This window comes from Tiliqua scincoides, chromosome 9 (genome assembly GCF_035046505.1).
Source record: "Tiliqua scincoides isolate rTilSci1 chromosome 9, rTilSci1.hap2, whole genome shotgun sequence".
NCBI classification, from domain to species: Eukaryota; Metazoa; Chordata; class Lepidosauria; order Squamata; family Scincidae; genus Tiliqua; species Tiliqua scincoides.
The window spans coordinates 11,716,223-11,740,298 of record NC_089829.1 but is presented as its reverse complement, the minus strand read 5'-3'; the positions used below and the strand labels follow the sequence as shown (position 1 = coordinate 11,740,298).

Below are 24,076 nucleotides of genomic sequence, written 5' to 3'. Positions count from 1 at the left end.
CCTCCAGAGCAATTTTGAAACGGAGAAGTTTAAATTGTTTAAATCATGTTAAAAAAAATTAAACATGTTTTAAAACTTTGTGCAGTTTATATTACAAAGTGGAGGACAAGCACGTGTGTGCAAGAGTGTGTGCGTAAAAGGAATGGATAGGCCAGCAGATGCATTCCACAGGCTGGTGCAGACAGTTCTTTTTAGATAAGTCTTCAATCTGAAATCATCTGGGAACCTGATATAACATTCTGTGTGGTTCTTCTGTTGTCAATGTTGTCATGCTTTTTTAAATTTAATACTGCTAAGTACATTTTTGTTGGCTGTTGTGAGCCCCATTGAAAAAGCAGCATCCACACTTAAAAATAAATCAATAGCTCAGGCAGGGGACACTGCATATCTTTGGAGGGAAAATGCTGCTACTTTGCCCAAATTTTAGGATTAGGACAAAGTGAACATTGAAAAAGCAAACCAGAGGTGACAGAGACCTTACCTTCATGACGTTGTCTACAGTAAAACCGGAGTTCTCTGTCCCGAGATCTTTCAGCAAGCGCTCCACTAGTTCCACCTGGCTCATGGCCAGGTGTGTCGGGGAATTTGGCTTCAGGGGCTGCACCAGGTGCACAGGTATGATCTGGAGAGGTTTCACTTCATTGCAGAGTGCCATTTCCTGGGAAGAAAAAGAAAATGAGAATGCGCTAACATGGTGAACAAATTAACGGGTGGCTCGAAAAGGCCAGCACAGCTGAGAGGTACTTGTCCCAAGTGGAAAGGTTTATCAGTCATAAAAGTTGATGGTTTTATTTCATATGCCAAGGAGGGGAGCATATCGGCTTTGGTCACTTGCAACAAACAGCTTTTCTAACGGTGACATTCCCCAGCAGTCACCTGTGCCCCAATCTCACCCTCCAGCTGTCCAGCATCATGTTCCTCTCACTCTCTCCCAAGGACAAAATCACCTGCCACAACTTGGGCCTCTTCCCTTTTACACGCAAAACACCAGTATCTAGCATATAAAAGAGCTGGTGTAATACTGTGCCTGAGGTTGCAATCTTATACACACTTACTCTAGGAGTAAATCCCATTGAACTGAATGGAACTTGTTTCTGGGTAGGCATGCATAGGATTGAGCAGTAAGAGACTGAGCTGCAGGTCAGCCACAAGCTCACTCGGTGGCCTCAGGCGAGCTGCACCTCTCAGCTGCAACATGGGCAGAAGAACACTGACTTGTAGGGTTTGTTGCAAGTATTCCATCGAGATAATACACCTCTTGTTTTATGCAGGGGTTACAATCTTGAAAATCAACACGTATTTCAAAAATACGTAAATTAAACATAAAAAGGTACACAAAGTCGGTCAAATGTGCAGGAGCATCGGGAAGTTTTACCGTGTTATTTTGAAAATTTGCACATGAAAATTAGGTTTGGTATTTTGACAGATCCTTATTTCAAAAACATCTAAATGAAGCCCATGTAAAATGAGAGGTACTTGCACAGGACTTATTATCGTGGCACCAACTGGGGTGAAATCTGCTCACAAGGCCATGCGCCAAAACCCAGAAAGGTCAGTAATAAGGATGAGGGGAGGAAGACCAAAATGACACAGAGGCATATTAGACTTTTGCAAGGCGGATCAGTCTCTAAGTGGTTATAAGCCACAATCACTAAATGGAATGCTTGTGTTTACTGAAATCAGGTTTTTAAGAGTGGTCATTTTCAAATGTGCAGCCCTGAAGCCATTCACTGTGGAGGCAGGAGAAAGAGTGGGCCTATACTGTTCCCTGCCCCCCCCCCAACAGAAGTATACTGAACCTGCGGGCTCCATCTCAGTCTTCTGACTAATCAGTGTTAATAGATCTCTTCTCCAAAGTTGAGGATCAGGTAAATGCCCATCAAAGTCTAAGGACATCGCAGCACCAGGGAAGTGAAGCCCACAAGTTAATTATCTTTTGTTTGTCTGGAGTCAACCGCCAGTCATTTCCACTGCAGTTCTATAACACTAACCCAATACAGAACTGTGGGAACTCCCTACCCCATTACAGGGTGTCCTCAGCATCTGAGCAAGGAAGCTGCAGGTCTTTCAACTCATCAGAGACTTAATTCCTTTCTTGAGGCCTACTACAACCTCTCTCGCCCAGCCTAAATCCAAAACATGGTGTCTGCAGAGACACTGACCTGGATGAAGTTGGCAGCAGCAACACGAAGACGGGCAGAGGAGTCCCCTGTCCTGGCAAGTAGGTTGGGAAAGGTCCTTTCCACGCAGTGGGCTGTCTCCTGCTTCCCAAGTTTATGCTTGGGGATGTACTGAGTGATGATCATTTTCAGGAGCTTCAGGGAAGCATGAAAGACCTGCCAGAACAAAAGTAGTGAGAGATTGTTATATGTGTTTACAATGAAGCCCAAACTATGCGGCTTTGCTTTCTATAATCAGCAGCCAATCTACAGTGCGGCCACTTGTGGAAAACCATGTGTGGTTCTGGTCACCTGAACTCAAAAAGGCAGAAAACGGGCAGGAGAAGGCAGGCAAACCGATCTGTGGCTGGTGGAGTACTTTCCCAGGGAAGAAAAGATAAAGCACTTGTGGCTATTCTTTTTCCCCATTTTCTCTCATTGCTGATATAAGTGCTGATGTAACTGCCTTGCTAACTAAGCAAAGAGGCACTTTGGAGGCAGCAACTGTCCCCCTTCACCCCAGCACAATATCTTTTCCAGTGGCTTTTTCTTCTACACCTTTTTAGATTGAAATTTGCTTGATTTTTCTCTGTAAACCTCTTAGTTGAAGAGCGGTACATAAATAATAAAAATAACCATCATCACAGCTAGATCTTGCTCAAAATATGCTGTGATTAAGTATAATAATAAGTGAACATTGTGCTCATCTCAGGGGGTTTAGCTTTACACAAGGAGAGGCACCCACAGCATTCCCTGGCTGTTTGGCCACAAATCTGGACCCTTCTGTGTAGGCTCCAACTGACATCCAAGAACCCTGAGAAATATAAGCAATGATGAAGTCAAGTGGATCTCCCCACCCCAGCAGTATCTTCAGGGGACTGAAATTGGATGACAAATACTATTTGCCCAACACCATGCACCCCCCCCCCCACTTAACTTGGGTTTCAAAAGGGGAGAGAAGACCCTTTGGCCTCCTCCCTCCTTTGTAAATCTGAGTCAGGCAGTGGCCAGGTGGTTCAGCCAGGTGCTCATTTGCTCCTACCTAGCTGTTGGATAACCCACCACCTGAGACAACTGCCTCATTTTTGCATTACTAAAAGGGTGTGCCCTGCCCAGGAGAGTGTTCCAAAGCTGAGGCACCACCACAGAAAAGGCCCTGTCTCTGTGCCTGCCCATCAAACATCTAATAGTGATGGGAGAGCAAGATCCCCAATGTTAAAATCAAGACTCAGACAGGTTCATATTGGGGAGGGAGTCGTCATTAAAATACTCTGCTCCTAGGTCACGTATAGGTTTGAAGGTCAAACTCTGGATGAAGCCCAGAAATAACGAGAATGAACAGGATAACAAATGGGAGAGCTATAATGTTAAGGTGATGAGGGTCAATTTATAGGTTCCCCACCCTCTTCGAGATTTTACTCACAGAGGAGACAATGTCTTTAATGGCTCTCACGATGAGAAAAACGGCACCCCGGAGCAGGTTCTTCAGGTCGTCCTTTGGCAAGCTCACGGGTGCTTCCATCATCTTTTTGTAGATTGCGAGCAAGGAGTCTTCGCGGTAGGACCATGTTTTGGAATATGCCCCAGCAACCTGACAAAGACAAAAGGCTGAGGCTTGAAACAGCCACAAGATGACAAAGCCACATGAAGGTGAATTCCCAGCATTCCACTCTCCTAAGCTCAGGGCCCTTGAGTTACACGCTACATTGAGGAGAAACGGGCATGACCGCTTCCCCTGGCAGGGCTCACCCCTTTCCTTAGGTTATTCATTTATTCCTTATACTTTGCTGCTGGTGTAAGAGCCGGCGATGACTGCTACTTGGATGTCTTTTGCAAATGGCTTAGGGGCCAATCCAACTTTCTAGCACTGATGCAGCTGTGCCAATGGGGCTTGTGCTGCATCCTATGGTTGAGGAGCAGTCACAGAGGCCTCCTCAAGGTAAGGGGAAGTTTGTTCCCTTGTGTTGAGGCTCCACTGCAGCTGCATCAGTGCGGGAAAGTTGGTTAGGACTGGGCCCTTAGATTAATTTACAGAGCACAAGTCTCCCAATGGCTGCTAGTCAAAGGCTGTGTGCTATGTCCAGGTTCCTCTGGATACCAGTTGCAGGGGAGCCAGGACAGGAGAGGGGTGTTTGCCTTCTCCCTATGGACTTTCCAGAAGCAGCTGGTTGGTCCCTGTGGGAAGCGAATGCTGGGCTAGAGGAGCCTTTGGCCTGATCTGGCAGGACTCTGACATTCTGCAGGAAAGACAAGTTGGCACAATGGAGAATTCTTCCCTCCAAGCAGAGGGGGTGGAAAAAGTGCAGAAAGGCTTGTGGGCTGGCCGGTATTGAAGTTGTTGATGCACAAAGTTGATGTGGGTCTCATACTTTTCCCTTTTTTCAAGATTGAATAGCCTTGAGGAGGCTGCTGGTCAGTGGCATCTCCCCCCACTCCACCACAGATTGAGCTTTAGTAGTAGCTTGTGGGGCCTGAACCTTGTGTTTCCTCTATGCAAGACGCTGGCCCTACCGCTCAGCCAAACTTCTCAAGTCTTTACCAAGACATCTCCAAAAACTTCAAGGGCTGGACCAGCCTCTCGCAAGGCCTTCTCCGTCAACGGCTCTGGCTCCCCGGTGATGCCGCTTCTGGGAGTGTCCCCAAGGTCCTCCTCATTCACCTCGGGCTCCAAGCAGGCAAAGCCTTCCTCCTGCTGCTTGCGAATAGCTGGGAGAGGCCTCTCGTCATAGGGCAAGAATTCCACCTAGCATTGAAAAACAGACAGTGTGGAAGGAGCATAGCAGAAAGACATCGTGGAAGGGAGTTCCCAGTCTGGCATGGTTGTATCACCACTGGCCAACTGTAGGCTTCCTTTGAGGGGAACACAAACTTACATTGATCTTTGGGAAAGCTGCGGCAGAGATGGGTGCTTGGGCTGCAGGGGGAGAGAAAGGCTGAATCGCAACAGGTTCGGGAGATGGAGCTTCTGGTGGCTTTTCAACAGGCAATGGCTCAGGAGACTCTGGCTCTGTCTTCTCCCACTGGGGAGCAACCACAGACTTCTTTTGCCGAGGAGATGCTGTAGGATAAGCCACAGGTTCGAGAGGCAAATCGGGAGGCCGGCGGACCTGAGTTCATGAGAGAAGTGTAGAAAAACTGAGTCAGGGCAACAGAGATGGACAAAGGTCTGGAAAACAAGTCCTATGGGGAAAGTTTCTAAGGATCAGGCATATTTAGCCCCAAGAAGACTGTGGCTTGTGCACATGATAATACTCTTCAAATACCTGAAGTCTGTCCCACAGAGGAGAGTAGGTTCTCTGCTGCCCCAGAAATTTAATGGGTATGTTACAGGAGGGGAGATTTCAGCTAAACATCAGAATAAATTTCTTAATGGTAAGAGCAGCCTGACTGTGGAACCAATAACCTTGGGGAGTGGAGGGCTCCCCTTTGCTGGGGGTATTAAAGCAGAAGCTGAACAGTTGAGGCCAGCTACCAAGATCAGCTGGGAAGGAGCATGCTCTGCATGCCTTGTAGTGAGTGTAGGGGGAGTGCCCAGATGTCTTAGGAAGGATGAGGACCAACAGCCTTAAATATTTACATGTTACCTTTTGGAACCTCTCAGGTGCCCCAGGTGGTTCACAACACAGAACCAAACAGCAACAAGGCAGCTCAAACCTGATCTAAACTAGCCAGGATGTACCCAAAGCTTACCTGGTCCAACAAGACACTCTAATGTTATAGACATTCACCACTAAGGTTTGAGAGAACATTTTTCACTGGTGAGGAAGCTTGGGGGTGCAGAGGGAGGGATTTCCAAGTCGGGGGGCTATGGCAGAGGAGGCCCTGTCTCCCGTAACCTCACTTCTAAGACAGCAAGGCTTCTGCTGCTGGTCTTAATGTACAGGCAGGTTTGTAAGTTGCACACAATGAACATCACGCACCATGAGATCTGGATCTAGGAGATTGTGCAGTTCCAGCTGCTGGTACACTTTCAGGCGGTACTCCTCCATCTGTTGCTTCTTCTGTTTGGCAAGGTCATAGTCCTCCCTCTCGACAGCACAACGCTTCTCCACCTCATAGCGGCCCAGCCGCTCGCCAACCTGAAAAGGTGGGAGCTGAGAGGTTACTGGTTAAGCTGGGAACACTGGACCGATTGTGGACATACGTTCCTTTCACTGGGTGGAGACTACTTGGAAGTGGTGAAAGGCCTGGGAAGTTCCAGAACCTTCCTCTTCATAAGGGCCTATGACTGTTCCGTTTTCAGAAACAGAAGGAGCTGCGAGCTGACAGGTTCTTTTGATATTCCTCTCAAAAATGTCTCCTAAGCCACTTTGGGTTTACCAAAAGTCCTTCTACAGAAAGAACCTCCCCTGTCATCTCCTAGATCTAATATTTCCGGTGCTTTAGAGAAAAGAGCAACAAGTCCTCAGTTTGAAGAGTCTAGCAAGGAAGCTTCTGTTACAGTTTGCTTTCTTCCGTTTTAGAGAAGAGACGTCCGAAACTCTTAGAGCAAGGTCCTAGAACTCCCTTGTCTCTTCACCTCTCCTGGATAACCACCACCACTGAAGAAGAAAGTGAATTTAGGGGCTTAACATGGTCCCCTGAGGTCACTGCCTCCAGTGGAAGACCCACCGGCCTCCACCTTTCTCCTCCTCCTGCTCCCTGAATTTGAAAAGGAAGAATGAAATGGAGTGGAAGAAGTGTGGAGAAGAGTGGTCAGCTAGAGTGCCAGAGCACAGAGACGCTCTAGCCCTCCCTTCTCCCATGCACTTCCTCCCCCTCTTCCTTTTCAAATCTGATGAAAGTGAGAGTAACAGCAGTGGGGCAGCATTCAGGTGCCAGAGACTGGGCTGCCCCACTGATATGGGAAAGTCATGGTTGTATGTACTGGCACCCCAGCAACACACTCCTCCTGCCAGGGCCCTTATCCTCATGCCTCAGCAGTACCTTCTGCAGGTCTGCAATGGCTTGTTTGAGCTTCTTGGCATGATCATAATGCTCGTGGCGCACAGCGTCATGTTTCTTCTCATCCAGCTTGCGGATTATCTGCGCCACTTCTGGGTCCTGATACATGTCAAAAGCCAGATCGTCAAGCGGTGAAATCAAATCTTGCTTCCTAGGGACAAGAATATTTGAGGACTCATTTTAAGACACTGCTGCAACTCGTCCTCTTTCCCCCTAAACATATGCTTGCCAGGAACCATGACCACAAAAGGAAGGGGCCCTGCAACAAGATCATCCTTACCCACTGTATGTTCCATCTAAGGCAGACTCATCGAGGTTGTTCCCAAGATAGTGGTCGATCAGTTTCTCTCTTGATGTCTTTCAAAAGACAAAGAAAGCATTGTGGGACATTTTACTAGGCGAATGTGATGGTGCTTAGTAGCTACATCAGCAACTTTCATCCTCCATGGAAGTCTATTTGTGCTGATTTGCCTGCCATGGAAATATATTGCACACCACAAAGGATTCTGGGGCAGGCTCTAGTGAGCATGCTCTATTTGCTAGCTGGACCTCCTTGCATATTGGCTCAGAGCCTGAGCTGCAAATATGGATTTCCCTGGTTTGAATCCTGCCTCATGGACACACTAGGTGGCCCTAGGCAAGCCACCCCTTTGCAACCCCAATCTTCCACATCTTCAATATGGGGATAATAAGACTTACTATCCTTACAGAGTTATTTTAAGGATTACAACAAGATAATGCAAGTGAAGTGCTTTGCACCCTCAAGCTCTTTCTAGTGCTCAAAATTATGATTTTTAGGATGTGTAAATAGGCATGGGAGCCCTTGGAACATCCAACCCTCCTACTCAGGAGAAAAGCATTCATAGTGGGCAAAAGTTGTCTTTTGGGAGCACTAAAACGACAGCTTGCCCAGACAGATGCAAGTCCTCTTTCCTACAATGTGCAACTCACTTATGGTGCTCAGTACCACAACATGCAATGAAGGCCACCATGCTTTTTAAAGAGGAAGGAGATAAATTCAGGAAGGAGAGGGCTACCAAAGGCAACCACCCTAATCCTGCATAGTATGAATTAACCACAGATGGGAGCAGCTCTGACCCCTGGTTTTGAAACTCCCACTGTATCTGCTCTCTAGGGCTGTATCTCACCTTGGTTAGCACTTATGAGTTCAGACCAAATTTACATATGACACAGAGCCAAGTGGTCAGCTGAGGGGCTGAATTCTGGACTATAAGAAATTTTCTTTTAAAATTCGCTTCGCTATGCAACCCCCCTGCCATATAATAAATGAGCACTTTGGAGGAATGGCTTAGCATAGATCTCTTCCTGATTTAGTGGTGTTCTATAGGGAGGGTGGATTTTTAGGGGTGGGGGGAATTAAAAAATAAGATCCCATTTGCAGTCAGTTCAGAATTTGACCACCTCTGCTGACCACCAACCTGTACGTAACATGATTGTCAAGTCTAAGGCTGCAATCAACAAGCCAGTCCTGCCAAATCAACGAGACGTATTTCAGAGTACAATGGCATGGGACTGGCCTGCAAGCATCTTCAAATATATAATTCAGGGGTGTCAAACATAAGGCCCGGAGGCTGGATGCGGCCCACGGAAGTTTTTTATCCGGCCCTCAGGTTCTTAGCTGCTGAGCAGCTGAGCAGTGCTGAGGTGTTACTGCTAAAAGGGCAGCCTCCACGAAAATTGGGCTCTCCAATATCTTGAATAAGATAAAGATTTGCATGTTTTCTCTTCTTGCATTTGTAGTTAATGAATTCCTAAGTGAGAAAAAGTGCTTATTTTTGGTTCTGAGTTGTTTAATGACATCACTTCCTGCCTAACGACATCACTTCTGGCCCTCAGCAGGCATCATGAATGCCATTTGGCCCGTGGTATGAAACGAGTTTGATACCCCTGGTATAATTACTTCTGAGAACTGTATCAGAATGCAGAGTGAAAGAGACTGACAGCAAAGTGAGTGGCAACAAGATGCAGCCCCCTGAATCAACAGAAGCCAAATGAAAACTGCATCCAGAGATCCAGAGAGGACAAGCTGGCAACACAGCAGCAGAACAGAGGGACAGCTTCTCCCACCTCTCCTGGAGCCCCTTTATTATTTCATGCACTTACGTGGCTGGTGTCGGTGCTGTGGTCTGCAGGTTCTCCAATGATATTTATTGCAACTAGAGCAACCTGAAAAAACACAGGGGGAGAAAAGGAGAAATTTCTGCACCTCGCAAAGCAGGAGGAATTTCTGCACCTCTGTGAAATGTATAAGCCATGCAAATTAAGGTAATTTGCAGAGAAATCTTTTGTTTCACTTTGCACAATTCAGCTATTTTTACCATTTTGCACAATTCGTTCTGGCTTTGCTAGTCAAGGAACCATGCAAAGCCACAAGGCTGGAAACTCAGCCTCCCTTTGGCATCGGCCACATGCTTGCTGCCATCTAATATCTTTGCGGATTTTATCAATTTTCATTAACATATTAGATTAAGTCCATGTAAATGTGCATATGAGGAGAAAAAACCCAATCGTTTTAAGGAAAAGAAAAAGCACACTCTCATTTTTAGATAACGCATGCACGTGTCAAAACAGACCATGGCCTAGAACAGGGGTCTCTAAACCTTTTGGTCGAAGGGCCACATCAAACATCAGGCATAGTGCCGAGGGCTGGAAAAAAAAATTTAATATAAAATTTAAATAAATATATTGGAGATTGAACTTAGATGAATGATTAAATGGGCTCAAATGTTCAAGATTTCTCCAACCAATGCAGTCCAAAGCACACACTTAAATGGACCCCATTCCCCCACCCCACAAGCACAACTCGTTGTGTTTGGTCAACTGGGCCAGAGACTCTCAGGGGATCAGAGGCTGACCGCGGGCTGGATAGAGGCTCAGCGGCTGGCCGGGGGCAAAGGAAGGCAGGGGAAAGAAGAGGGTGCTTCTGTCATTCTGCCATCTGAGGCAATGCCTAATGGGTTGGCTGGCCCAGTCTGGATGTTCCTCAGAACTCTAAGATGGAAAAGTGCTACCTCACCTATTTTGGATTCAAATTCAAGGCAACTTAAAAAAAAAAGTTTTGATTTCTCCTAGTTCTCCCAGGTCAACCTTTTAAAAGAGCCTCCCTCTGCAATAAAATCAGAAAAATGTCCTTTTGTCAGACACACAAAACTTCAAAGTGTCACTCCAATATTTTAAGTCATCTTACCTGACTGTATAGGTTGTACCGATTGACATAGTTTTTGTGGAAAGTCAATTTTAGGTATTGGCCAACGGCATCCACATAAACCGATTTCAGTTCTCGCGCCTTGTAGCTTGTCTTCTCGTTGTCTGAGAGAGACACGTAACTATAGGGGAAAGGAATTAGAAAAAGGAAAAATTCATTCACAAAAAGATCCCAACTTGCTCAGTTGTAACACCTTGCAAAAATCACAAAAGTCTGATGACACCTTAAAGATGAACCAGTTTCTTTCCAGTTTCATGGACTATAATGGATGCATGCAGCGTAAGGCTCAATAGACTACAGAGAAAAAGATACTGAAAACAGCAGGTGCAAGAGGAGATGCAGTGAGGCTGGTCTCCCAACAAGCTAAAAAGTGTGCGAGGTAAGTAGGGTGACAACCACCTCCTAGCAGTGCTAAATCAATTCACTCTGTAATAAGATAAATATCTCCCTTCTAGATTAAGACCTCTTATGATGGTGATCTCATTATTGGTTTATTTGCTACCTCACATAGTTGCACTGCTGGGAATTGCCTGAATCTATTTAAGAAGGGAGATTCAGAGTCATGGGGCTAGCACAGAAAAGACCCCTGCCAAATGTATCTCTGTCAATGGTGGGCAAGAAAGCAGGGGTTCAGTGTCAAATCTCAAAGACCAGGCAGGACAACTGTACACAGCAGTGCACCCATGGCAAGGAGGAGACTCACCCCAGCCTTCGGAACCTCTCTGACTTGTATGGTGCGAAGTACTCCGGCAGATTTTCACTTATATAGAATTCAATTTTGCTAGAAATCATGTACTGGTGAGCCAGTAGCTGCAGTTTTCGAATTCTACATCGTTCCACCATCTGAAGGACGATTTCTTGGGGATACTGGCAGAGCCTGGAAGGGGAAGAAATACCCAAACATTTCAGCATCCCAAACCAAAGTTTGCCACCTAACGCCATATATTACACACTATCTCCATTCAGAAGTAGCAGTGGGGAGAAAGAGAAGGATTCCAATTTTAATACTGTGAACTGCAAACAAGTGGGCAGAAGTACTCTGGAGTGGCAGTAACTCTGCTGGTGACCTTCAGTCACTTCTCAATCTCCTGCCTGTCCTCCTCTCTGTTCCTTGAACTTTTCCCTTCTGTCCCAGGAATCCAACTGGCAAAAGGCCATGACTCTGTTGCAGAGCACCAAGCCTAGCAAGACCATGCTGCACGGTGTCTCTGAAGCTATGTGCTGCTATGTGCTGCTTGCATGGTCCGACTTTACGCCGCCTATTATCTCTTTCACTTACGGTACCTTGGTGACCTCCATCCGTTGACAGTTGGTGCATGGACCATCAATTCTTTTGCACTGAAGCCATCCTCGTGTCCCGATGAACTTATCACGATAAACCCAATCTTGTGCGGCATCCTGCCCTCTTGAGCTAAGCAGGGAGAAAAAAGAAGGAAAACTGATCCAGTGCACTTTTAAGATAAACCACGTATGTCACAAAACAACAGATTTCTAACACTGATTTCAGTCTTCACTTGGCAAACTAAGAGCATAAAAAGAGCCCTGCTGGATTAGGTTGATGGGAGTCCATCTGTTTCACAATCCAAGTGTCACAGTGGCCAGCCAGATGCCTCTGAGATGCTGTTCCTTGCTGCTGCTGCTGCTCCCAGCAACAGCTTTTCAGTGGTACACTGCTCCTGTACAGAGAGGTTCCAGATAACTACAGCAGCAAATTGTCGTGAATAGACCCGTGCCCTTCATGAATTTGTTCAATTTACCAATACAGTGAGTCGCTCAGGGGATTTTGATTGACAAGTGGGGGAGAAACCTGCAAATCAATCACCCTTTCAACAGCATCTAAACAGCTGACAGCCATCATCACAACTTGCAGCAGTATTTGTGTGTAGATGAATTGTGCGAAGTAATTCTTTTTGCTAACCTCACATGGATTCTCTTAATGTTGCCACCACCCCAGAAAAGGTACTAAGGCTATGTCATGGAATCATAGTGTTGGAAGGGACCTGCAAGGTCATTTTTTCTATTATAATGATTACCCATAATTGTTTCTAACAATAAATAATTACAATTAATAACTGTTTGATTTTATTTACCCTGCTCTGTGAGCCTTACCATCTGAGAGGTGGCACACAAAGGCTTTAAATACCTACATCATCCTTCGAAGTCTTCTGTGACAACAAAAGCATTTTGTCATTAAGAAGGTATCACAAGACACTTGAGCCATGCACATTTACATATGAATTCAGTGGGACTTATTTCCAAATAAACATGTACAGAATTGCACTGCTGCTTGTTTTTGGTGCTATAGCTCCTTCCCCATTGGAAGTTGGGTACTCTGAGGGTGCTAGATCACCCATGAAATGTATCAAATCATGCCTGATGTGGAGAGAATTGATATATTTTCTTCCCTCTCACACAAAACTAGAACCAGGTTGGGCCATTCACTGAAACTGACAGGAGGTTTAGTACAGACAAAAAGAGAGACTTTTTCCCAGGGCACAGAATGAGCCTGTGGAATTCATTGCCGCAAGATGAACCAATGGCAATTGTCTTGGGTAGCTTTAAAAAAGGATTGGACCAAGTCTCAGAGGATCAAAGGTATAGCAGCGGCTACCATTTATTTATTTGAAGTTTATTTATTTGATGTTTCTCTGTAAACAACTTTGTGAATTGATTCTAGGTTCAGCAGCAAATATGGCTCCAAATGCCGGTTGCAAGGGAGTAATGTGGGGGGGGGGGGAGGAATGGGCCTCCATCTCTTGCTGTTAGGCTGATGTGAGAAATAAGATGCTTGCCTAGATTCTGACCTGCCTATGAACCACAACAGCAAGCAATAGAATCTCCACTAGTGATGCACTATACCTGATTTTTTAAATACTTAACGGCCAGTTGCTGGGGTCACAGAATTGGCAGAGAGCTGTGGCCTTCCAAGTCCTGCTTGAGTGAGCTTCCCACTGAGGCAGCAGGTGGGCCACTGTGGGGAAACAGGGTGCCACATTGCATGGGCCTGAACTTGCAGTTCTTTATTTATTATTATTATTATTATAAAACATCTAAACAAGTGTTTCTCAACATTTGTCCTCTGCAGTACCACTTCACATGGTCCACCCATTCCAGATATGACACAACAAACACCAGCAAGAGGCTCAGGGTGAATGGGAAAGTTTTCACCCAGTGCGGAAAAGCATGCTTTGGAGCTCTGCCTGCCAAAGAAGCCTCCTAGTGCTGTTTGTTGTACCAGGTTCCTGGTCTTGCTGCTGGGCAGCAGGAGTCCAAGGGATCAGCAAATACCACCAGACACCATCTCAAGTACTACCAGTGGTACCTGTACTGCTGGTTGAGAAACACTGATCTAAACAAAAGCAACCCTTGGAGCCACATCTTGCTGCAGGGAGTTCCAAAAGCCCACATGTGACGGTCATGTATCTATTTGCATGTGGGTGGAGTCCTTGGAGCCACATCTTGTGGCAGGGAGTTCCACAAGCCCACAGGTGACAGTCATGTATCTAATAGTGTCTGGGCGGAGTCCTTGGAGCCACATCTTGTGGCAGGGAGTTCCACAGACCCATATGTGACAGTCATGTATCTATTCACGTGTGAGCGGAGTCCTTGGAGCCACATCTTGTGCCAGGGAGTTCCACAAGCTCACAGGTGACAGTCATGTATCTATTGGCATGTGGGCGGAGTCCTTGGAGCCACATCTTGTGGTAGGGAGTTCCACAGGCCCACGTGTATCCATTGGCACGTGGGTGGAGTCCTTGGGCCTGCTGCCCACCAGCGTCCTCAGGCGAACCCCCCTCCTTCCAGAGGAAGCAAACCCATTCAGCCCTATCTGTGCCCCCCTCCTCCATCCCTCCCCCTTTGTTGTGGGCCCCTCCCCTATTGACCTTCGTCCCCACCCTCGTGGAGGGGGGGCACAGCTTCCTCTCCTCTCCTCCCAACCACCACCCTTCCCTCCATCCCACCTACTTTATTTCGGCTCCATCACTAAGGCCACTGCTCTCCTAGCAACCGCTTGGACACTACTGCGCAGGCGCAGGGGAATCGCCCAGCGAGAAAGAATCCTAGAGGGAGCCCGAGCGTACAAGCCCTAACTTCCGGTAAAGATGGCCGCTATTGCGTCGTTCTAGGCTTCGGAGGTCTCTCTCTATGGTAAATCTCCTTCTCTGCTTTGGAAAGGGGGGTCAACTATAAAAAAAAGGAAGGCAAAAAGGAGACGTTCTCAAGAGTTCCTAAGGATAGAAAGAGCCGCTGTGAGGTTACATGGAAAGTCTAGAGGAGACAAGAAGTGTGTGGCACTCTAGCCTCATCTCTATGGTAACACTGAGGTGGAAGCTAACGTTTTCCGATATTGCGCATGCGCCGTCGCTGTTTTTGTTTGTGTGTGTGTGTGTGTGTGTGTGGGGAAGCGGAGCATGCGCACTCGGCGCTACCCAACCTCGACCGCTTGACGTGGAACTTTCTGCGCGTGCGCCGTGAGCGTCCCTCCAACTGAATTGCCAAGCCATAAGAGCGAAAGAGAAGGGCGGAGCCTCCTGTGGATGGATTGTCTTGTCGGCCAATCAGGGGGCCCCTTTCGGGGCTGCGGAGCAGGGCATCGGGAGGCTGTAGGTTCGAGACCTGCCTGCGCCTCTGTCATGCCGACCTCCTGCAGGAGTTTCAAGTTGCGCAGCCTGAGCGCGGATCGGAAGTATGGGGTGGCGGCGAGGAGCCTGCAGGAGTTGCTCTCCAAGGCCTGCCTCCGCCTGCAGGTGCCCGGGAGGGAGCTGGCGCTGGCAGGCAGCGGGTGGTGGTGCAAGGGGAGGCTGCGAGGGCTCCTGCAAGGAGGGCAGCAGCAGCCCCCACTGGGAGCTGATGGGGGGCCTGGAGCAATGGACTAGCTCAGCACTGCTGCAGGAGTGTGGCTGTTGCCCCCCCTGCAGGACTGTGCCTGTTGCCCCTCTGCAGTAGACCCTGCTCTAGCCTGGCCTCTGTGCAGTGGTGTTGCTGGACAGGGTGCAAAGCACCAGGTGTTGTGGGGAGCCTCGCTGTGGTGTGCAGGCGGCTCCCCCCTCCAGAGCCATTCTGGGGGGTGGCGCAAGACAGAGGTGTGCGCTGCCTCAAGTGCCACTGGTGGTCCCTGCATCGCTGGCTGAGAAACACTGCCCTAGCATCAACTACGGCAATTGCCCCTCCCAGTCCCCCTTAGGTACGCCACTGCTTCTCACCACAAAGGTACAGGGTCACTTGTCCTTGGAATGGGTGAACTGTGCTTGTGAGTCAACCCTATGTGCCCACAGTGCACCCAGGGCCAGCTGGTAGCTCTGGGGCAAAGCCCAACACTGGGCTCCCTACCTGCCTCCAGATGGCGCATTCGGTGCTACCTCTATCACCTGTGCTGAGGGTTCAACCAATCAGGCCTGCTAGGTGGGCCCTCTGATGGCCACTGGATGCTCAGCTAGTGCCCAACCTGGCCGATCTGTGATCATACCAAACCATACCTCGGCAGCATAGCTGGAGGGGGGCAGAGCACCCAGCCTGGCAGGGAGCCTCATGCTCTGCCCCCCTTCCACCTATGCCACTGCCAAGCCTAACCATGGTTTAAAAGCTTAGCCATTGTTTGAGCTTCCACAGGGCAAACCATGGTTTTGAGCTGTTTCCTTTGCTCTTTGCCAACTCCGATTCCATGTGCAGTTTCCTCCCACAGCTTCCTCTGCCTGACAGCCGGCTGTGTTTCTATGAGGATGGCGCAGAGGTGACGGAAGATCATTTCTGGAATGTTCCAGATAACACAGAGCTTATCTTGCTAGGCCCGGGTGAGACCTGGCAGGGCTGTAAGTACCATAGAGGTGTTTACCTGGCTGCATGTCACTGTTTGTATCTCCCTCCCTCCCTCGTGTGCACAGGCATAGCACAAAGGAAGTAATGCACTGTTGTGTGTGTGGTGTAATGCACTGTTGTGTAATGCACTGTTCTTTGCCAGGCTGATTTTTGAAGTTGGAAGAATAGGTCAGCTTTCAAGAGGCCAAATTCCAGAGGGGGAGCTGCATTGGCCCGTTGCAGCAAAAACAATGAAGCATTTGTTCAGTTAGCTTCTGCTGCGGTAAACGTGCAAGTTGGTGCTGCAAGATGCCTTGTCACTTTTAAGAGGCACACAGGAACTCTTGACCCAGAGCTAGAGTCACCTGTGGAGGGGCTAACCATGTATGTGGGGGGGGGGGGTCTGGACCCCTTTCTTAAAGGGTTGATTTTTTTCCTTGCAGAGAAATGTGTAAGCAGTTTTCTTCTCCGGTTATCCAGTAACGAAAAAAACCAATGAAGAGAGGTTGTAGCTTAGTGGGGATGGGGGGACACAACACACACCTAGTATGTAGGAGGTCTTGGTTAAAACAGCTTATCTAGACTGTATGCCTCTCTGGGCAAGGATTTGGCTTTTTGCTCTAAGTTAAGCATTGAGATGTTGACGATGCAGTATAAATAAAGACAGCAAATTTTTGATGTTGTATATGTGGTTTTTTACGCTAGTACACCTAGTCATCAAACCAGTAAATAAATGCTGTTTTCAACCCAAAAGCTACCCCTAAAAATGGGGCCAGTGCTTTAAAGTCTGTATGTGAAATACTTCCTTAGCTCCCCCTCCCTGATGCTCTAGCCCAGGTGTGTCCACTTTTTGGCAAGAGGGCCATATCATCTCTCTGACACTGTTTTGGGGGCCAGGAAAAAAAGTATTAATTTACATTTAAATTTGAATCAATTTGCCTAGAGTTACATAATTGAATATATTAGAGATGGAACTGATATGAATGAATGAAGGTTTCACGGTAAGCGCAAGGCCTATAAAAGGTCTTGTGCAAAGCAAGGCCAACCTCTCCTTTGTTGCCACTGCTGCTTCACAGACATGAAACAGCAAGGAGTGAAGGAGCCCTTGGCCCACAGCTCATGCGAGAGGTCAAACAGTTGGCCGTTGCGCTGAGAGCAGTTGTGTCTGGTCAGCACAGACTCCAGCAAGTGTCTGGTGGGTCAGAGGCTCATTGGAGACTGGGGGCTCCCTGCAGGCTGAATTGGGGGTCCCTGAGGTCTGCATATGGCCCCCAGGCTGGGGTTTGGGCACCCCTGCTCTAGTCCCTCATCGCCTATCCTAAGCACCTTTAGTATCTCCTTGTAAAAGGAATTATACCCCCCATAGCTTCCCTTGGAATATGATTTAAAGCCAAAGGCGTGAAAGGGTTAGTAATTGCTGTTTTTTCCCCTGTTGTTTCTGCTCCCCCTGCCCCCCCAAAAATCAGACGTGAGTGAGATCCAACGCTTTCTCAATGCCTTTTCCAACCAAACGGACAAAATCGTGCGTGCAGCCCAGGGGCTGCTCTCCGAAGAGGAAGCCCCCAAGAGACGCAAACTGCTCAGCGACCTCATTCAAAATCTCGGTGAAAATATTTCAGCAGAAAGCAGAGGGGAAGATGAGAAATGGTTTGAAGGTCTGTCTCCTCTCTTTGTGGCTCATTTTTTTCTCTTCCGTAACTAAATTATTATTTTCAAGTTGTACCTGTGCACAGGCTGCTTGATGAAACTGCAGAGGATAGTCCCCTGCCTCAAGGAGACTCCAGTCCAAAATTCAAGAAAGGGAAGGGAACACCATTAGTTAAGGGGGGGCAACATCTGGCATGCTGTGTCAGGAGGATTTAGGCCAGCCCTGGGCTCACTGTTTCCTTTTTGACTGTTGCAGGTGTTGAATCTCGCTTTAAGACCAAATCCAGCTATATGCGCTACAGCTGTGAGAGCAGGATCCGTGGTTACATGAAAGAGGTAGGGTTTTTCTACTGTGTATCCACTCAGTTGTACAGGTCAGTGTTACGGGTTTAACTGGAGGCTTTAACTGGCTAAACAAAGAGCATCCTTTTCTGGAGAGGAACACCTGAGCCATGGTGTCCTGCTCTGGTGACATAGACTAGATTCCCTTAATGTGCATTGTTGCACGGTGATAGTTTGGAAGTCTCCTGAATGTAGCCACCATTGCAATGGTGGGCTGCATGGAGCATATCAGGGTCAGTAATGAAGCTGGGGGAAGTGGCTGCTTCAAGGGACAGATTGCCAGTGGGGAGCCCCATACTTGCCCACTGCAGCCTCCCCTGGTCCCTAGTCCTCTTGCCTCTGCTGTCACCAGTTCCTGCAACTGAGCTATTTAAAACAAACAGGAAGGGAAAGTGCATGGGATGAAGGAGTGAGGGGCGAGAGCATCAGAGATGTAGATGAAAGCTAGTTGACATGGCAGTGCCTTCCCTCTGGTGGCATGGTGTCAGCAGAGGCTCGGACCAGGCACATATAATATTTGTTTTTTTTTTAACTGGACTTCTGGTCAATTTCTCAGCCGAATTTAAAATGCTGTTCTGAAGCCCTAAACTAGGGGTGCCCAAACCCTGGCCTGGGGGGCCACTTGCGGCCCTCAAGGACTCCCAATTTGGCCCACTGGGAGCCCCCAGTCTCCAATGAGCTCTGGCCCTCCAGAGACTTGCAGGAGCCCGTGCTGGCCCAATGCAACTGCTCTCAGCATGACGGCTAACTGTTTGACCTCTTGTGTGAGCTGTGGGATGAGGGCTCCCTCCACTGTTTGTTGTTTCATGTCTGTGATGCAGCAGTGGCTGCAAAGGAAAGGCTGGCTTTGCTTTGTGCAAGGCCTTTTATAGGCCATGAGCTATTGCAAGACCTTCGTTCATTCATATAAGTTCCATCTTTAATGTATTCATTTATGTAAATTTATTCAAATTTTAAATATAAATTAATTCTTATTGATTTCCTGGGGAAGATCCATTTGTTTAGGTTTTCAGCTAATAGTTCTTCAGCAATGTTTTTTTGGGGGGGGGGGAATCCTCTGGTTCAGACTGGGTTTTGCTATTTATTTTCTATTTAAACCATTGAATTTTGAATCTTGTTTAATGAGTCCTTAGATTTTTTTTTAAATTTAAATTTTAGTTTATTTAAATACTTTGCAGGCATTTAAAACTAAATTTATGTATTAAAAAATAAAAATTATTCAAGTAAAAGTTATTTAAATACTTGTATTTAATTTAATTACTGTTAAAATGTATTAAATTTAATTTCTACAAGTTGATCTTTTTTAAAACTGCATTGCAGATACCCTCTTCCCTCCTGTCAGGCCAAACACCTGAGAAGTGGGTGGAAATATAGAAGCTGGTTTGATGCAGTGGCTGTAAGACTGATTTGTGAATCAGGACTTCTCCAAGGTTTGCCCCTGCCATAAACTCATTTGGGTAGTTGTGAGGAAACCACTCCCTTTTCAGCCTCTGTCTTCCCTATCTGTAATATGGGGCTGATGACACTTATTGCAACAGAGTTGGAAGGATGTATGATGTCATAAAGATGACATCAGAATGAGAATAATGCAGAACTTGGCTGCATCAGTAAGTGTTAAAGGAACGGCTTTGTTCTGCTTTCCTGCAGGTTGGCAGTTACACTTCTGTCCTTCATCCAGCCCTCCAAGTGAAATACAAACAGATCGTAGAATCCATGCTGGAGAAACTGAAGTTGGAGAGGTACAATGGCTATTATTTTGACAGAACAGAAGACAAGAAGGTCTCCTTGTGCACGCCGGAGGGCTGGTTTTCTTGCCAAGTAAGTGGAAGTGCCTTCCCAGCTACGCACAAACAAGGGCTGGTATCTTTCAGATCCCATGCATGGCCTCCCTGCACCTCAGAAAGCCTCCCAGAGGCACTTTCAGTTTTACGGAAAAGTGCCTTTCAGAAGCCTCTGGGAGGCCTTCTGAAATGTATGGCGATCCCATGCAGCATCCCTGCTACTTAGAACACCTCTGGATGCAACTGGAAGGCAGTTCTAGTCACATCTGGAGGTCCTCTGAGACCCCCACCTGCAAGTTTAATTATATGCAGGCTTGGTATCTGGGTCTGCGAATGGATCCCTGGCAGATATCAAAATCTGACCTGTATTTGTTTATCCTTCCTGCTAGAATAGTACAGGTGTGTGTTTTTTTTAATTTTTTAAATGGGTTGCAGCCTCTTAGGCTTGATGTTGTTTAAGGCCCCAGGATGGCTTTAATCAGGCTCTGCCACGATTCCAGCGCCTCATTCAACATAAAAGTATTTCTTTATCACATGCACATCTTCCCTATGTTCATGGGTTTCCAGATAACCTCTCAGACCTTCTGAGCTCCCATGATTGAATCGGATGCCTTCACACCTGACCCTGTCTAGAGCAGTTTTTAGCATCTGTCATTATCGTGTCTCTGCAGGGTTCTTTTGACACCAAAACCTGCCCTGGCAGACACTCCATCAATCCCTACGGGAACAGGGAAAGCAGAATCCTTTTCAGCACCTGGAACCTGGATCACGTGTATGTATGTGCCAACTTTTAGCCAGTTGTGGTGCCTTGGTTGCAACCAGCTGCGGTCATTGGAGGCATTGGTTGAGTTTGGGGGGAAAGGTCCACTTGCAGCACCCATCTATTTGTTTACTCAAAAGCAAGCCCCACTGTGTTCAACAAACACAGGCAATCCAAGGGTTAGAGCAATCCACACAATCCAAGGGTTAGAGCACCTTCACTACAAGCAAAGGCTGAAGCATTTAGGGGCTTTGTCATTTAGAAAAATGACAACTAAGAGATACAGTGGAGGTTTTTTTAAAATGAATGATAATTTTTTTACTTTAACTCCCATCTCTGTAAGTGTAAGGACTAGAAACTTGTATTTTTAAAATAGCATATCCTGAGATTTGCAGGATGCTGACTTCTGTGACTATTTTGGATTTGCCTGGAATATTCACAAGCCCAGTCTGAGCTTTCTTCTTGATTGGATAGTCCCAGCACATAGTTCTGTGGCCCGGATTCCAAAAGAGTCACCACAGGCAGGACTCTAGCCTGATGTTAATTTTCGTTCCAGAATTGAAAAAAAGCGGACCATCCTTCCCACTTTGGCAGAAGCTCTCAAGGAGAGAGATGGAAGGGAGGTGGACTGGGAATACTTCTACCGGCTCCTGTTCACTGTGGATAATTTGAAACTGGTGCACATTGCCTGCCACAAGAAAAGCAACCACAACCTTGCTTGCGACAAAACGAAGATCTACCGGAAGCGCAAACGTGGTCGCAGGATCCCCAAATGATGCTTCTTTGGCAGCCTTTTGCCCAGAAATCATTTCCTGAGGCTGTCAATGGACATGAACTTTCCAGAACAGTTATGGGGGCACTGTAGAGCCCTCGCTGCCCTTTGGTACACAACTTTTGTTGTCCCAATGTGTTCTCTGCTTTTGATCTACATAACATCCTCCATGCTCTGTACCAGTTCCTCCTACTTCTCAGCACCGGGGGAGGCAGATGGGTATTTCCTGGAGCTTTCTGATAATGCCAGAGATAGAACATGGGACTTAAACTGTGAACGCCTGATGTGGATGTCTATTGGCTAGTGCCTGTGACCTTTTCAAACTCAATAACTCAGTGGTTCTCAAACGTTTTAGAGGCACTAGAGCAGGGGTGCCCAAAACCTGGCCCAGGAGCCACTTGTGGCCCTCGGAGGCTCCCAATCAGGCCCTCGGGGAGCCCCCAGTCTCCAATGAGCCTCTGGCCCTCCGGAGACTTGCTGGAGCCCGTGCTGGCCCAATGCAACTGCTCTCAGCATGAAGACAACTGTTCAACCTCTCATCTGAGCTGTGGGACAAGGGCTCCCTCCACTACTTGCTGTTTCATGTCTGTGATGCAGCAGTGGTAGCAAAGGAAAGGCCGGCCTTGCTTTATGCAAGGCCTTTTATAGGCCTTGAGCTTATCGCAAGACCTTCATTCGTTCATATAAGTTCCATCTCTAATATATTCATTTATGTAAATTTATTCAAATTTTAAATTGTAAATTAATTCTTTCTTTCCCTGTCCCTGACACAGTGTCAGAGAGATGATGTGGCCCTCCTGCCAAAATGTTTGGACACCCCTGCCCTAGAGGCTGCTGCCTGATTTATAAATGCCAAAGAGGCATGGCTATAATGGTGATGAGGGAGCAGTCCCCAGGAGCAGCTTGTTTAACCTTTGATGTATATCATGAACTGTCCTGTCAGTTCCACAACCCACCAAAAATTGGGTCGTGACTCACCGGGAGATCCAGAATCCACAAGTTGGGAATTGCTGCAATTTCCCTTTCCCCTCCAGATTTGCAAGGTTCTAATAGTCTTAAAGTGAAATTTGAGCATTACCTAAATTAGGGTGCAATCCAGACCTGGGATTTGGCTGGCGCAAGTCCCTTGCAATCCTCGAGAGGAAGCCAGGCTGGCACTTGGAGAAGCGCCAGCTTGCGGAGGTTAACGTAAGCCTCCGTGCTGGCTTCCTCTCGGTTGCTTGCATCGGCCCAGCTGGGTTGCTTGCATCGGCCCAGCTGGGCCGATGCAAGCAGAAAAGGTAGGTGGGAGGGAGGAATTCCTGGGCGGGAGGCAGGTGGCCTGTGGGCCACCTGCCTTGACTTTGAAATTATGCAGTGCCTAGCCTTTCCCCATTGCTTCTGCTGCAGGAATAGCTGCACCTTGCTTCTGTGTGATATTTCTCCAAAGGCCCTCCCGCCCCCCAAGTTCAAGGAGACTTGCTCCTGCATAAGCATGCTCTTGTTTGATGCCTTCCCCCTAGGCTCATGTGCTCACCTGCTGTTCAGCATACATCAGGGGTGCCCAGTCCCGGCCCTGGAGCCACTTGCAGCCCTTGAGGCCTCTCAGTGCGGCCCTCAGGGAGCCCGCCCAGTCTCCAAGCCACTAGCCCTCTGGAGATTTGTTGGAGCCCACACTGGCCCGACGTGTAACTGCTCTCAGTGGGAGGGTGACTGCTTGCGTGAGCGGTGGGATGAGGGCTCCCTCCACTGCTTGCTGTTTCATGTCTGTGATGCAGTAGCAGCAGCAAAGGAAAGGCCAGCCTTGCTTTGTGCAAGGCCTTTTATAGGCCTCGAGCTATTGTGAGACCTCCATTCATATAAGTTCATCTTTAATATATTCATTTATGTAAACTTATGTAAATTTATTCAAATTTTAAATGTAAATTAATCCTTTTTTCCCCTGGCCCCCGACACAGTGGCAGAGAGATGATGTGGCCCTCCTGCCAAAAACTTTGGACACCCCTGGCATACGTCATCACTTGGATTTTTTAAAGGACTTGCTGACCATATAGCAATGAAAAAAAAGACTCATGCAGAAATGTGAAAATCCTAGTCTAGCACTCAGGGATTCAAATAAGATTCTGGGATTTTTTTTTTTTTTTTGTAAAACTTTTAAAAATAAAACTGTTTCTGCAGACTATAGTGGCATCTGTGGGTGGCAGGCGAAACAGCATGACAAGGTAAAAGTGTAAGGCCAACCCATTCACAAAGTAGCAGCATTTTGGTGATAGACTGGTGGGGGATGGCAAGTCAGCCCACTTCTGCTGCCACTACTCATTTTGCTGCCTAGATCTGCAGAGGGGAGGAGAGTGACGGGCTGGAACATCTCTACACTTAGATACTCTAGCCCACCACTCTATTTTCTTCCACTGCCACAGCTCCTCTTCTCTTTTTTCAAATCCAGGAAGGTGGAAGGCAAGGGGAGAAGAGGCAGTGGCCTGAGCACGGCCAAACAGGGTGTCACTTGAAAGCACAAGGCACTATACAAAGGGGTGGCACTTAGCACACCACTTCAGATGCCAAGCTACCTTGGATCAGCGAAATCAGCCGGTGCTAACTGAAACATTGGAAAACTCTCTACTGCCCATGTTAATTTTACAGCATAATTTTTGGAGTAAGTTTGGATGG

General features: G+C 47.4%; 2 protein-coding genes across 4 annotated transcripts in view; one reads left to right on the top strand and one right to left on the bottom strand.

The window, feature by feature from the left end:
* The window catches only part of CEP104 (centrosomal protein 104), a 30,362-nt gene extending 15,991 nt beyond the window's left edge, over nt 1–14,371 (bottom strand). The window contains exons 1-13 of the mRNA XM_066637746.1: nt 14,296–14,371; nt 11,614–11,740; nt 11,033–11,206; nt 10,312–10,450; nt 9,228–9,290; nt 7,384–7,460; nt 7,086–7,254; nt 6,080–6,238; nt 5,033–5,266; nt 4,699–4,902; nt 3,583–3,750; nt 2,163–2,336; nt 482–658 (exon numbers count right to left, since the gene is read on the bottom strand). Of these exons, the coding sequence (XP_066493843.1) occupies nt 482–658; nt 2,163–2,336; nt 3,583–3,750; nt 4,699–4,902; nt 5,033–5,266; nt 6,080–6,238; nt 7,086–7,254; nt 7,384–7,460; nt 9,228–9,290; nt 10,312–10,450; nt 11,033–11,206; nt 11,614–11,726 (1,851 nt within the window). The 5' untranslated portion in view covers nt 11,727–11,740; nt 14,296–14,371. The remainder of the gene's footprint in view (nt 1–481; nt 659–2,162; nt 2,337–3,582; nt 3,751–4,698; nt 4,903–5,032; nt 5,267–6,079; nt 6,239–7,085; nt 7,255–7,383; nt 7,461–9,227; nt 9,291–10,311; nt 10,451–11,032; nt 11,207–11,613; nt 11,741–14,295) is intronic.
* Nucleotides 14,372–14,899: 528 nt separating this feature from the next.
* DFFB (DNA fragmentation factor subunit beta) lies at nt 14,900–23,529 on the top strand. Of its 3 annotated transcripts, none has more exons than XM_066636899.1 (7): nt 14,900–15,077; nt 16,013–16,139; nt 17,592–17,780; nt 18,029–18,108; nt 19,762–19,932; nt 20,567–20,667; nt 21,212–23,529. In XM_066636899.1, the coding sequence occupies exons 1-7, from the start codon at nt 14,964–14,966 to the stop codon at nt 21,429–21,431; spliced, it is 1,002 nt and encodes a 333-aa protein (XP_066492996.1). In that variant the 5' UTR covers nt 14,900–14,963; the 3' UTR covers nt 21,432–23,529. The 3 variants fall into 3 exon arrangements, with proteins under 3 accessions (XP_066492996.1, XP_066492998.1, XP_066492997.1); XM_066636900.1 differs by having other exon boundaries at nt 14,930–15,077; nt 16,000–16,139; XM_066636901.1 differs by lacking the exon at nt 20,567–20,667 and having other exon boundaries at nt 19,762–19,853.
* Nucleotides 23,530–24,076: the final 547 nt, after the last annotated feature.